At 35.0% G+C, this 14,105-nt stretch overlaps 1 protein-coding gene across 1 annotated transcript; it reads left to right on the top strand.

Moving 5' to 3' along the window:
- Window positions 1-1,979: 1,979 nt before the first annotated feature.
- On the top strand, window positions 1,980-12,707 carry LOC306887354 (T-cell activation inhibitor, mitochondrial-like). Its single transcript, XM_079445020.1, has 11 exons — window positions 1,980-2,068; window positions 2,922-2,989; window positions 3,127-3,259; window positions 3,447-3,597; window positions 4,680-4,935; window positions 5,722-5,844; window positions 6,766-6,863; window positions 6,962-7,053; window positions 7,153-7,385; window positions 8,672-8,803; window positions 9,767-12,707. Exons 2-11 carry the CDS (start codon window positions 2,958-2,960, stop codon window positions 9,987-9,989), a joined length of 1,473 nt encoding a protein of 490 aa, XP_079301146.1. The 5' UTR covers window positions 1,980-2,068; window positions 2,922-2,957; the 3' UTR covers window positions 9,990-12,707.
- Window positions 12,708-14,105: the final 1,398 nt, after the last annotated feature.

Genomic DNA, 14,105 nt, shown 5'->3' on the forward strand with positions numbered 1-14,105 from the left:
CACCTGCCCACACTGCCAAAGGTACCAAATGCTGGCTCAATGACCATGGTGTTACTGTGCTTGATTGGCCCGCAAACTCATCTGACCTCAACCCCATAGAGAATCTATTGTCAAGAGGAAGATGAGAGACACCAGACCCAACAATGCAGATGACCTGAAGGCCGCTATCAAAGCAACCTGGGCTTCCATACCACCTCAGCAGTGCCACAGGCTGATTGCCTCCATGCCACGCCGCATAGATACAATAATTCATGCAAAAGGAGGCCCAAGTATTGAGTGCATAGAAATGAACATACTTTCCAGAAGCCTGACATTTCTGTTAATATCCTTTTTTATTGATCTTATGTAATATTCAAATTTTCTGAGACACTGAATTTTGTGTTTTCATTATCTGCAAGCCATAATCATCAAAATTTCAAGAAATAAAGGCTTGAAATATTTCACTTTATGTGTAATGAATCTATATAATATATGGGTTTCACTTTCTGAAATGAGTGACAAAACATATTGACCTTTTTCATGATTCTAATTATTCTTATTCTAATTTTTTGGATATGTACCTGTAAGTTATAGGTCATTCTTGAGAAGTGGGACAAAACAGGGTGCAAAATTGAAGTAAAGAAAAAAAAAACCTTGTACTCAGACAAATGAAACTACATTTATGTATCTTATATGTACTAAGCTACTGAGCTGTGCTTTGATACAACCTCCCAACCTTTCCTCTTTTTTTAACAAAATGTGCTTTTTACCTTGAATATAATTTCGACTTTATATTTAACAGCATTCAAGATGTTTTTAACATTTCAAAACACATTCTCTTGTTAGCAGACAGATTTCACTTTCACATGTGACCAACAATTCCTCAACAAATATAAAATATCATAATGAAATATGATCAAAATATTCCTCTGACGGAGGAGACACATCTGACGGTGGTGATGAACACCTGAATTTAGTCACAAATACACCGAATCAGTCAATTACTGTATTAAAACGAACACAACTGTGAGTATGTTATTGTTTATAAAGCTTTAATTCACGTATTTTGATGTATTATTGGAACACAAAATCTGACGGTGTTGACAAATTTGGCATTTCTTTCATAAAACAGATGGAGTTGTCATCTTGATGTTAGATGCTAATGGAACCTGCTTCAGGAGAATAAAATGATCTCAATATTTCACATAAATTGAAGATGGTGTTGACATATCATGGTTGTGATAGGAAACTATAAAACTAACCAAGGCCTGTCTGACCCTGATGAACTCTGCAGAGGAAGACGGGGCAAGAGGGTCCTTCAGAGCGACAGCTGCCCCTGATATTCCCTGATTTTATTACATCTTAATAAATGTCTGACGGTGTTGACAAAAAGTGGGGACACAACTTTGAAACCTTATAAAACATGCATATGTCACTGAAAAACAACGTTTTTTCATCATTAAAAACATTTTTATCCATTTTATAGCATATGAACCCTGTTTTAGATGTAGTGAGAAGACAATAAGTGCCATAAATTCCACATAATAATTATAAAATTAAATCGAAGAGGATAATTGAGTTAAATACATTCTATTATTAATCCCCATAACATTTATATTTAAAAATATTTTTTTAAACCTGATAGCAGTTAACTAATATTATGTCATTTTTATGCATATTGTTGCATTAACATTATTTTGTTACACATCCACGTTTCATTTTATGTTTTAGCCTCAAATCTAAGTTCAGTGGCACATCAAAAAATGTCAAATCCTCTGGCTATACATGGATTTGTTTAATTTTTTAAGCTCAAATTCTTGCAGTCTTCTTTTGAATAGCTAAAGCATATCTTGGAGTTTAATGATAATCCCAAAATAACCCATAGATGGCGCCAGTACTGGCAGATCGCGCTCTTCGCTGTAGAAATAGAGCAGATGATTAGTTCTGCCTGATTCAAGTGCCGCCAGCTGCGCTTGTTTTCCAGAGATAGGCAGTTGATTACTCCTGCCTGGACGAGTAGGCCTGAATGGAGTGCATGAGTTCAGGTTGAGTTTAACCACAGCGAACATGTAAGATTGCAAAATCACAGGTAAATAATTTGAGTGTTTTGGACATTAGTATCTCATGCTGACATAAAATGTGTGTGTGGCTGTTGTTTTTATTTGAAGAGCGCCAAGAGTTTGTGCTTGTCCTTGTTTACAGTGTTGATAAGTGTTTATGTAATGGCTCTAAACTGTAATGCATAGTATTTTGTTTTGGGTGGAAATGTTTGTTTTTCTCGCTTAATTTGTGTCAAATTATGATGACACTCTGAACAGTATGTAGGTGAAGAACACCTGAGTTAACAGTCTCAAGATTTTATTCTTGCTCAACCATATATCCTGATGTTATATTTGCATGAAACTAATTATTTGCACACAGACAGTGCTGGTTATATATGGAGTGTGTAACTGGACATTAAGAATAAATAGTTAGATAAAATAAGATAAAAGTCAATCCATGCATATATGAAGGTGGTGCAATTGATCTCAGAGAGTATGGACTTTTGGGATATTTATGAATAAAAGCATTTATTGTGTATTCCTCAACTCTTGTCGTGAAAGGGTGGCTAATGTTACTTTTAAGAATTTATAATATAAGAATTTTCATTGTGTAATTACCATAATTACATCATTTATATATTATTAATATATATATATTAGTGAAGTTTGAAGTCAGTAAGCTTTTTTTTATTTTTAAGACGTTTACATCGTTACAAAAAAAATGTATTTTGCAAATAAATTATTTCTATTAATGAAAGAATCGTTTTTTTAAAAATGGATCATATTCCAAATTTTAAAGACATTTATTTAAATATATATAATTCTACATAAACCATGGAGGATATGCATTGTCTGATTTTGACAGTTGAAGAGGCTGATGTCATGCTTTTTCTTTCTCAGGTTCCTTGATTTCTCTCACCAGGAGGAACTAACGTGATGTATGTGACCACCTTCCTGTGTTACGTTAGGTAAGTTTGACCCAAATATAAAAAAACAAATGGAAACACTATCACATTATAGTCCTTACAGACAGCTGCAAAGAACATTTAGTTGACTTATGTGATATACTTGAAGCATCTAACCAATATCATCCTCATTCTTACAGGCTTGGTGGTAGATGTGCTTCTGCTCGTATCGTTCAGAGGAGGAATCTCTCAGGAGCCGATGCCATTAATGCCCTGCGCCCATTTTACTTTGCAGTACACCCTGATTTCTTTGGCCAGCATCCAAGAGAGAGAGTAATAATAATAATCAAATTTATAAACCTTAAATGGAGTTTTTATTATATACGTAAATTACATAATGGCAGTGTTTGATAATTATATTTGAGATATGTTAATATATTCCACAGCTTATATTTTCCACAGCTCTCTGGAGAGCAGGTGTGAGTGTTTATATTGTTTGGTTTTGTTTTCTCTCTTGTAGGAAGTGAATGAAAACTCCCTCAAAAGGCTAAATGGTTATCTGGAGAATCTTCAAAAGCCTGGGCCGAGGTACCCCAAACCTGCAAGCCTCACGTTTTATGTCAGGGACACAAAAGAAAGAACAGACTCCAGTGATAGTCTGCTAGCCTCAGGTAACACCAGTTCAGCTCTGATTCACACTGTGAGTTTTAAATAATAAGAATTATAATAACATCAAATAAATAAACATACAACCCATCTGACTCATGCACTATATTCCAAGCCCCTAAAGTCATACAGTATCTTTTATAATAGTTGTAGGGTTTTGTTTTTTTTCGCCGAACAAAAGTATCTTTTATCTTATTTCATCTTTTTTTTTTTTGACAGTATTAAGCAAAGATATCGTTCAAAAGTTTGGGGTCAGTACAATTTTTTTTTTTTTTTATCTATATATATACATTTTTAAACAAATTAATGCTTTTATTCTGCAAACATTAAATTGGTTCAAATTTACAATGTTTATGATGTTACGAAATATTTCTGTTTTAAATAAATGATTACTTCATTAAATATTCACAAGAAGAATTCCTGACATTTGATCAGTTTATTTATATATATATATATATATATATATATATATATATATATATATATATTAGGGGTATAACGGTACATGTATTGTAGCCACTGTGTAAATTATTATATTTCAACAACAAATATAAATTGTATAATTTAGAAGTTAATTTAAAAACTGCATTGAGTGCAATTTACATGTTTGCGTACAGTTTTATTTTATTTGAGTGTTGATTATTATAGTTAATAATATCGTAATTAAATTTAAGTTTGGGCTCTTGTTAATTGTAACCTTATAGTAATTTAAAATAGATCCCTATAGTTTAGAGCAGAAGCTGAGGTAGATTTATTTTATTATTATTATTTTATCATGTAGATTTAAAGAAAATTGTAATTACATTTATTTAAAGAGAGAGCAATTTGTTCTGTAAAGCATTGTTTAATAAAAAAAAAACAATTTATGTTTAGTATTTTTTTCCTCCTGAAATCATACCGAACCGTGACGTCAAAACCGAGGTACGTACCGAACCGTCATGTTTGTGTACCGTTACACCCCTTATATGCATATGTATAAATAAATTAAAATTTAAAATATATTGATGCTAATGTTTTTATCTTTCTGATATATCTATAATTTAATTTTCAATGCATGATTTTAATTGGAGAACCCTACATTTCCCAGGATTCCGTTCAGTGACTTTCACCCTGCAGTCTAAGGATGTTCTGAGCACAGTGTTGGATGTCCTGAGGTCCTGTAGTCTCTCGACTGAACATATGCAGGATGTGCTCAAGGCTGAGACCGGAAAGAGCTCAACACAACAGCCTGGAACAGCTTTCTATCGGCCCATTAAATGGGACAAGACTTATTACACTTTCACAGGATTCAGGGACCCAGAGCAGGAGTTAGAACAAGCCAGGAGAGTGGAGCCCACACTCAGGTATTGAGAGAGACCCTTTTTTGGCCACCAATCCCTATATTGTATTTATTTATTTTTTCATCGGATAAGCTTGCCTATACACTCGTCTAGGCATTACCACGTCTTATATATATGCTTGCTGCACTTTAATTAAGAGATAGAAGGCGAAAGGATGAGGAAATGAAAACTGGAAATGTTTTAGGCCAGATTCAAACTCATGTAACCCATATGAACAACATAGCTTAGTGCACAAAAGTTTGGTTAATTTTCAACTTGGAATGTTGAGACACCGCTGGGTGTATCACAGCGGCCAGAAAGAATTTCATCTTCGTTTTTGGTCCTATAAATATCAGCAACTGCATATTTTTGCTCAGTTTGGGCTTCTGAATTGTGTGTTTTATTATTATTTTTTATTTAGATTCAAGAAAGGGTAAATAAACTTTCGTTTATTTAAAAAAAAATAAAAGTGATTTCCTAGATTGTTATATGCTAAACGTTACAGGGTTAAACCTGGACTTGATTTTTGTGTGGCGTGTTAATATTGGAATTGGCTAAACCTTAACCTGACTACTGTGTACTCCCTGACCCATTTAAAAGGAAGAACTTTGTTCTTTGTAACTTCTTTAGAAAGGGTTTTGGAGGCCTAATATAGGATACACATGAAAGACAATACTATATATGAGCAAAGGTATCAGGAATTGTTCATTGGCACTATTCTTTAATGTATCTAGGATATATAATGTTTCATTTAACTTATTGTCAGATCTTAAACATTGTTTTGCTTTTTTTGTTTGTCTTTATATTTAGTTTATGGCTGAGAAGCAATGAGCCAGAAGCCACAAAGAAACAGAATGCCAGTGTTCCACGCCGTGAGGAGCTGAAAAGACTGAAAAGAGAGCTGATTCAGAAACTCGGTTTGTTGGATATCAGGTCAGCTCTAACTCAGACTATATGCTCTTATAGTCTGCTAAATCTTACTTTTGGCATTAATTAATCTTCGAGTCATGTTTTGATTGTATCTTATGGTGTGGTGTTTGTTTGTTTTGTGAAATTATACATTTTTTTCATTTTTTATTAAATATATTCTCAAATACTGTTCTCAGCATGAAGTGAAATTGAAAAAATGAGTGAAACTACATATATTACAAATGGTTCACACATAGGCTAAGTACCAAAATTGGATTTTTATCAATCTTTTTAAAGGTTACTTAATAGATTTTCTTTGACTAAATTTATTATAGAAAGGATTTAACACAATATTATTATGGAAAGAAATGTAAACAAGCAAAAAAAAAAAAAAAACGTAAATTTGGGATAATGTTTTTTTGTTTTTTAAATTCTGTTCAGCAAGGACACCGTCAAATGTGACCGTTTATAATGTTACAGAAAAATTCTGTTTCAAATGCATGCTGATCTTTTCAACTTTTTTATTCATCAGAGAATCCTGAAAAAAAAATATCATGGTTTTCACAAAAGTATTACAACTGCTTTCAACATTGACGATAAAGATGTTACTTGAGCGCCATATCAGGATATTAGAATGATTTCTGAATCATGTGACACTGAAGACTATATTAATGATGCTGAAAATCCAGCTTTTGCATCTCAGGTAGAAATTCAAATTAAAATATATTAAAACAGAAATGTTCACTGTGTTTTAGTGCATTTCGGATCAAATGTAGCCTTGGTGACCATAAGAGACTTCAAATACAGTTAAAAAAAAATAAAAATTGTCCAACCCCATACTTTTAAACGTCTGTCTGCATGTGTAAAACAATTGGACAGAGGATGGAGTTCTTGCATCCTGTTGTCAGTATATTGACTTTGATCATGTGGTTCTCTGTCCTGAAGGTGGCAGCGCAAATGGGGTTTTGCACACAAATGCAGTCAGCTGCAGAGTCTGGGTCGTCTCTTCACACAAAGCCCTGAGGCTGTGCACATCCTGAGAGGTAACCATGGAAATGAGATTCATGAGATGGAATTAGATGGCCCAAGTGTTCAATTTGCACAAATATTTGCTTAATTGTGTTTCTTTTCTAAAACATAGGACACACAATAGTTTTTACTGACCAGTCAGGGATGAATGCCTCAGGGCATGTTATGTTAGGAACAATGGATGTCCACCATCAATGGACAAAGGTACAGCTCATCTATTAAACCAGTCTTATGGTATTCTTAACTTAAAAAGAAAATCATAAACAATTTTGCTGACTAAGATGCATGTGTTTGTATGCTCAGCTCTTTGAAAGACTGCTGAGTTACCGAAGCCTGTTCCAGCAGTCGGACTGGCTGAAAGAGCGCATCAGTCACCTGTTGGGAGGGATTCAGGTGATCCACATCGAGCGGATGGGTCCAGCTCTGCCTCTGGAGGAACACTACAGCACCCTCAACACTTTCCACAAGAGACTGTTGCCTCAGCGCCTCTCTCTGCACCCCCGCAGCATGCAAGGCCTCACAATGACCTTGGAAAAGTAAATACTCGTATGCTTCAATTCCAGCCATTTGTTTGTGTGTATTTTCTGTGTTTACGACCTTCAACTATGTGAGGCAAGGTCCTCAGAAATTGAGTCTCAACAATAGCAGACTGATTTACCCAGTAAGTAAGGCAAGCTTACTTGTGGGCAGATTTAAAGTTACCATGAAAAAAGTCACAAAATAAATAAATTCTTGTTATATTGTTGGATCATGAATTTTTTTGAACCAACTTTTCTTATAACACAATTAAAGAAGATAATATATATTTTTTTTAATTGTTTTTATAATATTCCCAAAAGTTCACAACTTGGAGTTGGTAAATGGAGTTTTTTTTAAATATTTTTGAAATAAGTCTTTTATGCTCAGCAAGGCTGCATTTATTTGAACAAAAGTACAGTAAAAACAGTACTATTGTGAAATATTATTTCAATTCATAACGTATTTCTATTTTAATATTTCCTGTGATGGTAAAGCTGAATTTTCAGCATCATTACTCTAGTCTTCTGTGTAGTTCTCTAGAAATCATTTTAATCTGCTGATTTGGTGCGCAAGACATATTTCTTATCATTATCAATGTTGAAAACAACTGTGCTGCTTAATATATTTATATGATATATATATGTGTGTGTGTGTATTTTTTTCATCTTATAAATTGACAACTTATTCATTTCTTTTACAAAATAAATGGTAGTGTATTAACAAAAATTAATTATAAAATATTTAAAACTAATATTAGCCAACAGTCCAATCAAATTATGAATAAAATCTAACTAACATAACTGTCACATTATGTGACCAAAAAGCCTGTTCTCCATTGATGCCACTTCAAAATAAAATCTAAACGGCAGTTTGTTTGTTTTAATTTAATTATTTTATTTTGGTGCCATCAGCAAATCGAAATCCAAAATAACTGTAATGTTTGCTTACAACAAACAAACTGTACTGTCCATTGTTGTGGACTAATATAGTATCGTTGGTATCTTGATGGGAACAGCAAGTGAAATTACTATAAATTATGCACTGTAGCTTTAAATGGATTGCTGTGGAAAATGTGAAGAATAGTATTCCACTAAAAGGACAAGATAAACATGGAACAGAAGAGACCATACTGGTCTGTTAACAGCAGATTGTATATGAATGGCATGGTATTATTCCTGTGGTTCCATGTGTTCTATTCATTTCTGACGTATTTCTGACCGATGTATCCTCACTGTTCACTTAGTCTTTGTGCTGCTTAATGTCCTGTCAATCATTGTTTTTCTATTCTGTTCTGTTGCCATAGTGACCGCTCCACCCCCTGCCTGCATGAGATAGGCCACTTCATCATCCCCACTATGTGTGACACCCTCCAGCTGCAGAACTTCCTCCAGAGCCAGGCCCAGGAGGCCCGGAGACGCATGCAACGCAGAGACAAGTGAGTCCTTGACCTATCATTGCACATTAACATGACATCAGAAATGATTGATCTTGTCTTATTGTGCATGATTCATCAGTATATTAGGTAACACTTTATTTTAAGGTGTCCTTGTTACACAAGTTGCATGTACTTACTATAATAATAACAATTAATTATGCATAATTACATGGAAGTAACCCTAAGCCAAACCCTAAACGTATAGTAAGTACATGTAGTTAATTAATATGACTCATTAAATGTATAATTACAATGTAACAAGGACACCTTAAAATAAAGGGTAACCGTATATTATTATAAAGACCAATTATGTTTATTTTCATATCCTGTTACACTATAAAAAAATCACAATACAGAAATTAAGTGTTGCAAGAGGGTTTTTTTATATTTTCTTCCATAGTTTAGCTTATTACAATGGTTATTTTTAGCCACTAGAATTATTGTCTTTTTAGATTTACACTACGGTTCATTTAAAAGTTTGGGATCAGTATGTTTTGTTTTATTTATTTATTTATTTTGTTTTTGTTTTATTTAATTTTAATTGTATTTATTATTTTTTTAAATTTAATTTTATTTTTTTTTATTTTATTAAGTGACAGTTTTCCATTTCAAGTAAACGCTGCTGTTTTGAACTTTCTGTTAATCATGTATTAAATAGTACAATATTGATAATAATCAGAAATGTTTATTGAGGACCAAATCAGCATATTAGAATGATTTCTGAAGTATCATGTGACACTGAAAATTGTAGTAATGGCTGCATAAAATTCAGCTTTGTCATCACAGGAATAAATTACATTGATATTAAATGTATTTAATTAATTAATTATTTAAAATTAACCTAGAAAACAATACGTCACGACTTTACTTTTTTACTTTACTTTACTTAAAATGTTTTCTCAAGTTTCTCTGGCTGCTATTATTTTTTTGAAATATAGTGACTGTTTATTCCCTTTTATTCAGGTTGGAGGCGGAGGAAGAAGACATAATTTCAAATTGTCTGCAGGATTTGTCTCTGCGCAGTCTGTCTAAAGAGCCCAGTGTGTCGAGCAGTCAGATGATCCCCTGCTGCAGGCGTCTGATGGAGAAATCGCCTCAGATGCAAGGCCTTCATCTATGCATCTCTCACTTCTATTCAGTCATGCAGGATGGGGATCTGTGTATTCCCTGGGACTGGAAGGGCTGAAACACACTGAACTCTATTTGGACTTTATTACTATGCCTCTCAGGCTCAAGATTTTGAGATTTGGCCTAGTGTATAGGCATTATACATGCACTTTGGATCTAGCACATAGTGTTGTGCTTTTGAGGCAGTGGGCCCCTCCAGTCATGTGATGTATGTTATAACTTAGCTCAAAGTTTGTTTATTTGCACTGCCAACCATATACATTTCTCATGAGCGCTTTTTTTTTTTTTTTTTTTTTTTTTTTTTTTTAAAGTATCATGTCTCAATCTATTATAAAAATAGCTCTTGGAAATACTAATAAGGCTCTTTTTTACCTTAAAACGATCAGTTGCTAGTTGCACTATATCAGAGATTTATAATTGCAGTAATTATGACCATGTTTATGCAACTTTGGGGTTTTAAATACACAATTTTGATTGGTTATGGTTCTCAGAGTGGTGCTGTAATGATGCTCTATATGAGTGACTGCTTGAGTCGTTTTTATCACAAGCCTGACTGAAAACTGTAATACCAACTGCCAAAATCTAAAGCCCGGTACACACCAAGCCAACGCCGACGAACTAGTGGCGATGAAAGCAGACTGCGGGGTCGGCCGACGTCTGCCGACTTCCGCAGCGTCTGGGTCCACAGTTGCCCTGACACACCAAGCATTAGAGTAACTCCTCATCAATCAAAATGTCTTGTGTTGCGATGAAGAGAATTACATCTCTATCATCTAGAACAAACAGCCTGGGCCGAATGTTGGCTTGTTTGCTGGAGTGGCGTATCAGGTGTCCATAATTGAAAGACATGGGATGGCACTGGCAACTGTCTTCATGCGCATCAACGCACATGGCTTCTTTTTTCTTGTTCTTATAAAAGAATAAATGGCCAGCACAAACGCCACCGGTCGAAGCAATTGCCATCCCGTCTTCACGGCTCACCAGCTGGCCGTGGTATTCGCAGACGACCTCCCCTTTCTGAAAGTGACACAACACAACATCATTATTTAACTATTTTCACAAAACTTCACTATTTGTGTCATTAAACACATGTCTACTCACCAAGGGCATGCTGTTCACGCAGCTTGAGCTGCTCACTACGCCAGTGGTCATAGCAGTGCCTCTCATGCTCTGAGCCACACAGCTCTTGTCTGCGTGCTCTTTTTGGAGGAGGCCCCTGCACAGTCACTGGATAGGTCTGCTCCAAAAGTTTGTAGGCCGTCTGGACATCCAGCTTTGTCTCTCGGCTGGGACCTCCACTGGACACTTGTTTATAAGATCACAAAAAAGACAAATTAATTACTGCTGTGGGCTGCAAAATTTAGAATAAGGATCATCTCTGTTGTTAGATGCGTACCGTGTTTTCCCAGCGAGCTGATCGAGCACACCTTGAGCCAGAAACGCATCTGCAGGCGTTCTCATCCTGTTGTGCTTTTCAGCTGTTTCTGGCGTGTGCCCCAACAGACATGCCACCGCATTTCTCTCCACTTCAGACAGGTTTTTTGCTGCCGTTTCAAATGCTCTTCGAGCATTGCCACAGGTCACAGTGGGGAGACTGTATCTGAAACACGAGGCATTGTAAGAATGCAAAAAGTGGACGGAGGAGAATGCAAAGATAAAAATAGGTGTAATGTCACTTACTTGTAGTCTTTTTAGGTCGTTGGAGGGATTAAAAATCGACCTCCCACTGCTCGACACAAAAAATGAATTAACTGCCACATCGCAGGTGCGGTTTTGTTGCAGCATTACTGGCCGCACCTCATTGAAGTACAGGTCAAACCACTAGTTAGAGAAAGGAAAAAAAATAAAGAAGTATGACTTTCCCACAAATATTTAACTTGCTGTTATGATTGAAATTACGATATAAACTTACAAGTTCCTGTTCGTCCGACAACGGTACTTCTGCGACTTGTGAAGCAGCAGTTTTGTGCTCCTTCACTGCAATAGAGACACCACTCTCTTTGCGGCTTCTCTCCTCCCAACCTGCAAACAGACAGTTTTGCACATTCATGAGGCATAGGAACAAGAAGAGAAGGAAAAACAACAACAACAAACAAACCCACTTACAGTCATGTTTACGACTACTCCGGGCCGCTGAAGTAGCTTCAGCATGATAATCGCCTCGAGGTAGTAGAGGATGAGCAACCGTTAATTTTTTTGTCAAACAGTCCCCTGTTACAGCTCCTGGACCCTGCAATTTGCCCATGATGGCCATGAAGTCTTTGAAGGCAGCCTCCAAAACAGCAAGGCAGTCTTTTGGCAGAATTTCTTTGCCATACTCCTTGTGCCTGTGGAAAAAGGTAGACAATGTAAGCTATTTTGTAAATGTAATATTAAAATAAAAACTATTTTATTAGTAATAATACTAATGTGAATATTGTCAAAAATGCAGTCAAAATCCAGATGTGTTTGGACAAAAGATTTTGTCTAAATGCTGAGTATGTAAGTATTAAGAATTGGAAATCTGAAAGTGTTCTCTTCCAGTGTAGTGTTTGTACATTAGCAATCCTAAACGCTGTAATATAGTCTGTCTTAAGATGTAGTGTACAGTGTATCCATGTTGTTTGCTGCTATTGTGTTTCAAAGGTTTATACTGATACGTACTGATATCGTGCTGTACGTACGATAAATATCAAAACTGTAGCCACAAAAATTTAAACAATGGTTCAAATGTAAACAGTCACTATTGTATACATCGTTAATATGAATTTTCCACTCTAACAGAATGAATAAATGATAATATAATAATAATTCAGTTGTGTGATATGAATCTGTATAATACTAAGATTATAGCAATACATCATTTTATAGTAGATAAATGTTTTCCCAATTTTGTAGTCTACTGGATGATCCAGAGTCAGAATAGCCAGGAGGACTATTTTAAACGAATAGTTTGGGTTAATTACAATAATGACGATGTCTATGAAATGCTGTCAATTATCGCAGAAAATATGACTCCTTTTTTATCTGCAAGCACATGCCTACTGTGTAGTCTTTTTTTGTATCAACAGGTTTTTATCTGTTAGTGTGCCAAATAGTTTTCACCATTCTAGATTAGACTGTAAGAAGAAAATCTATATTATCTATACATCCACAAAAACATCAGGAGAAGGAAAGAACAGTTTTTATTATTATTAAAAATCTCTGTCTACTGTAACTGACACTTTTGATCAGTTTAATGTATCCTGGCTGAATAAAAGTATTAATTTCTTTCAGCCTTGCCATCACTGGAATAAAATGTAAGATAAAACAATTCTTTCAAATTGTAATAATATTTCACTATATTACTGTTTTACTGTATTTTTCATCAAATAAATGCAGACTTGGTGAGCACGAGACTCTTTTAAAGAAACATTTGTAAAAATCTCACTTACGTCAAACTTTGACTAGTAGCGCAGATATCATATAATGCATCTCGAAGCTGAACTTGCAGGAGGCACCCTCACATTTTTGAGCGTTATCTCAGCCCTTTCAAACATTACCTGTGAGTCTGTTCATGCCCTGCCCCCCTCTACTGTCTGCTTTTAGACAGATTTACTCTCAGAGGATCGAGACAGAGGCTATCAGCAAGCAGGTCACAGACCAGTCAGACATATTTGCTTCTCTTTGGGCAGGGAGGATTTTCTTTTTTCTGCTCATTTTACTCATTATACTGTACATCAAAACCCTGCCTGGAGTCTACAACCCGAATTCCGGAAATGTTGGGACGTTTTTTTTAAATTTGAATAAAATGAACTAAATTAAAAAGACTTTCAAATCACTTGAGCCCATATTATATTCACAATAGAACATAGATAACGCAACAAATGTTTAAACTGAGAAATTTTACACTTTTATCCACTTAATGATCTCATTTCAAATTTGATGCCTGCTACAGGTCTCAAAAAAGTTGTCACGGGGGCAACAAAGGGCTGAAAAAGCAAGATATTTTGAAACGATTCAGCTGGGAGAACATCTAGCAACTAATTAAGTTAATTGACATCAAGTCTGTAACATAAAAGGGATATCTTAGAGAGGAAGAGTCTCTCAGAAGTAAAGATGGGCAGAGGCTCTCCAATCTGTGAAAGAGTGTGTAAAAAGATTGTGGAATACTTTAATAACAACGTTCCTCAACTTAAAAAATTGCAAAGGTTTT

The sequence above is a fragment of the Barbus barbus genome (assembly GCF_936440315.1).
Source record: "Barbus barbus genome assembly, chromosome: 21".
Taxonomy (NCBI): domain Eukaryota; kingdom Metazoa; phylum Chordata; class Actinopteri; order Cypriniformes; family Cyprinidae; genus Barbus; species Barbus barbus.

Excerpts from the sequence above, each read along its gene's own strand:
- LOC306887354 (XM_079445020.1), top strand. The coding sequence starts at position 2,958 with ATGTATGTGACCACCTTCCTGTGTTACGTTAG. Across the intron at positions 4,936-5,721 it reads AGAGTGGAGCCCACACTCAG|TTTATGGCTGAGAAGCAATG; the intron begins GTATTGAGAGAG and ends CTTTATATTTAG. Across the intron at positions 6,864-6,961 it reads GGCTGTGCACATCCTGAGAG|GACACACAATAGTTTTTACT; the intron begins GTAACCATGGAA and ends TCTAAAACATAG.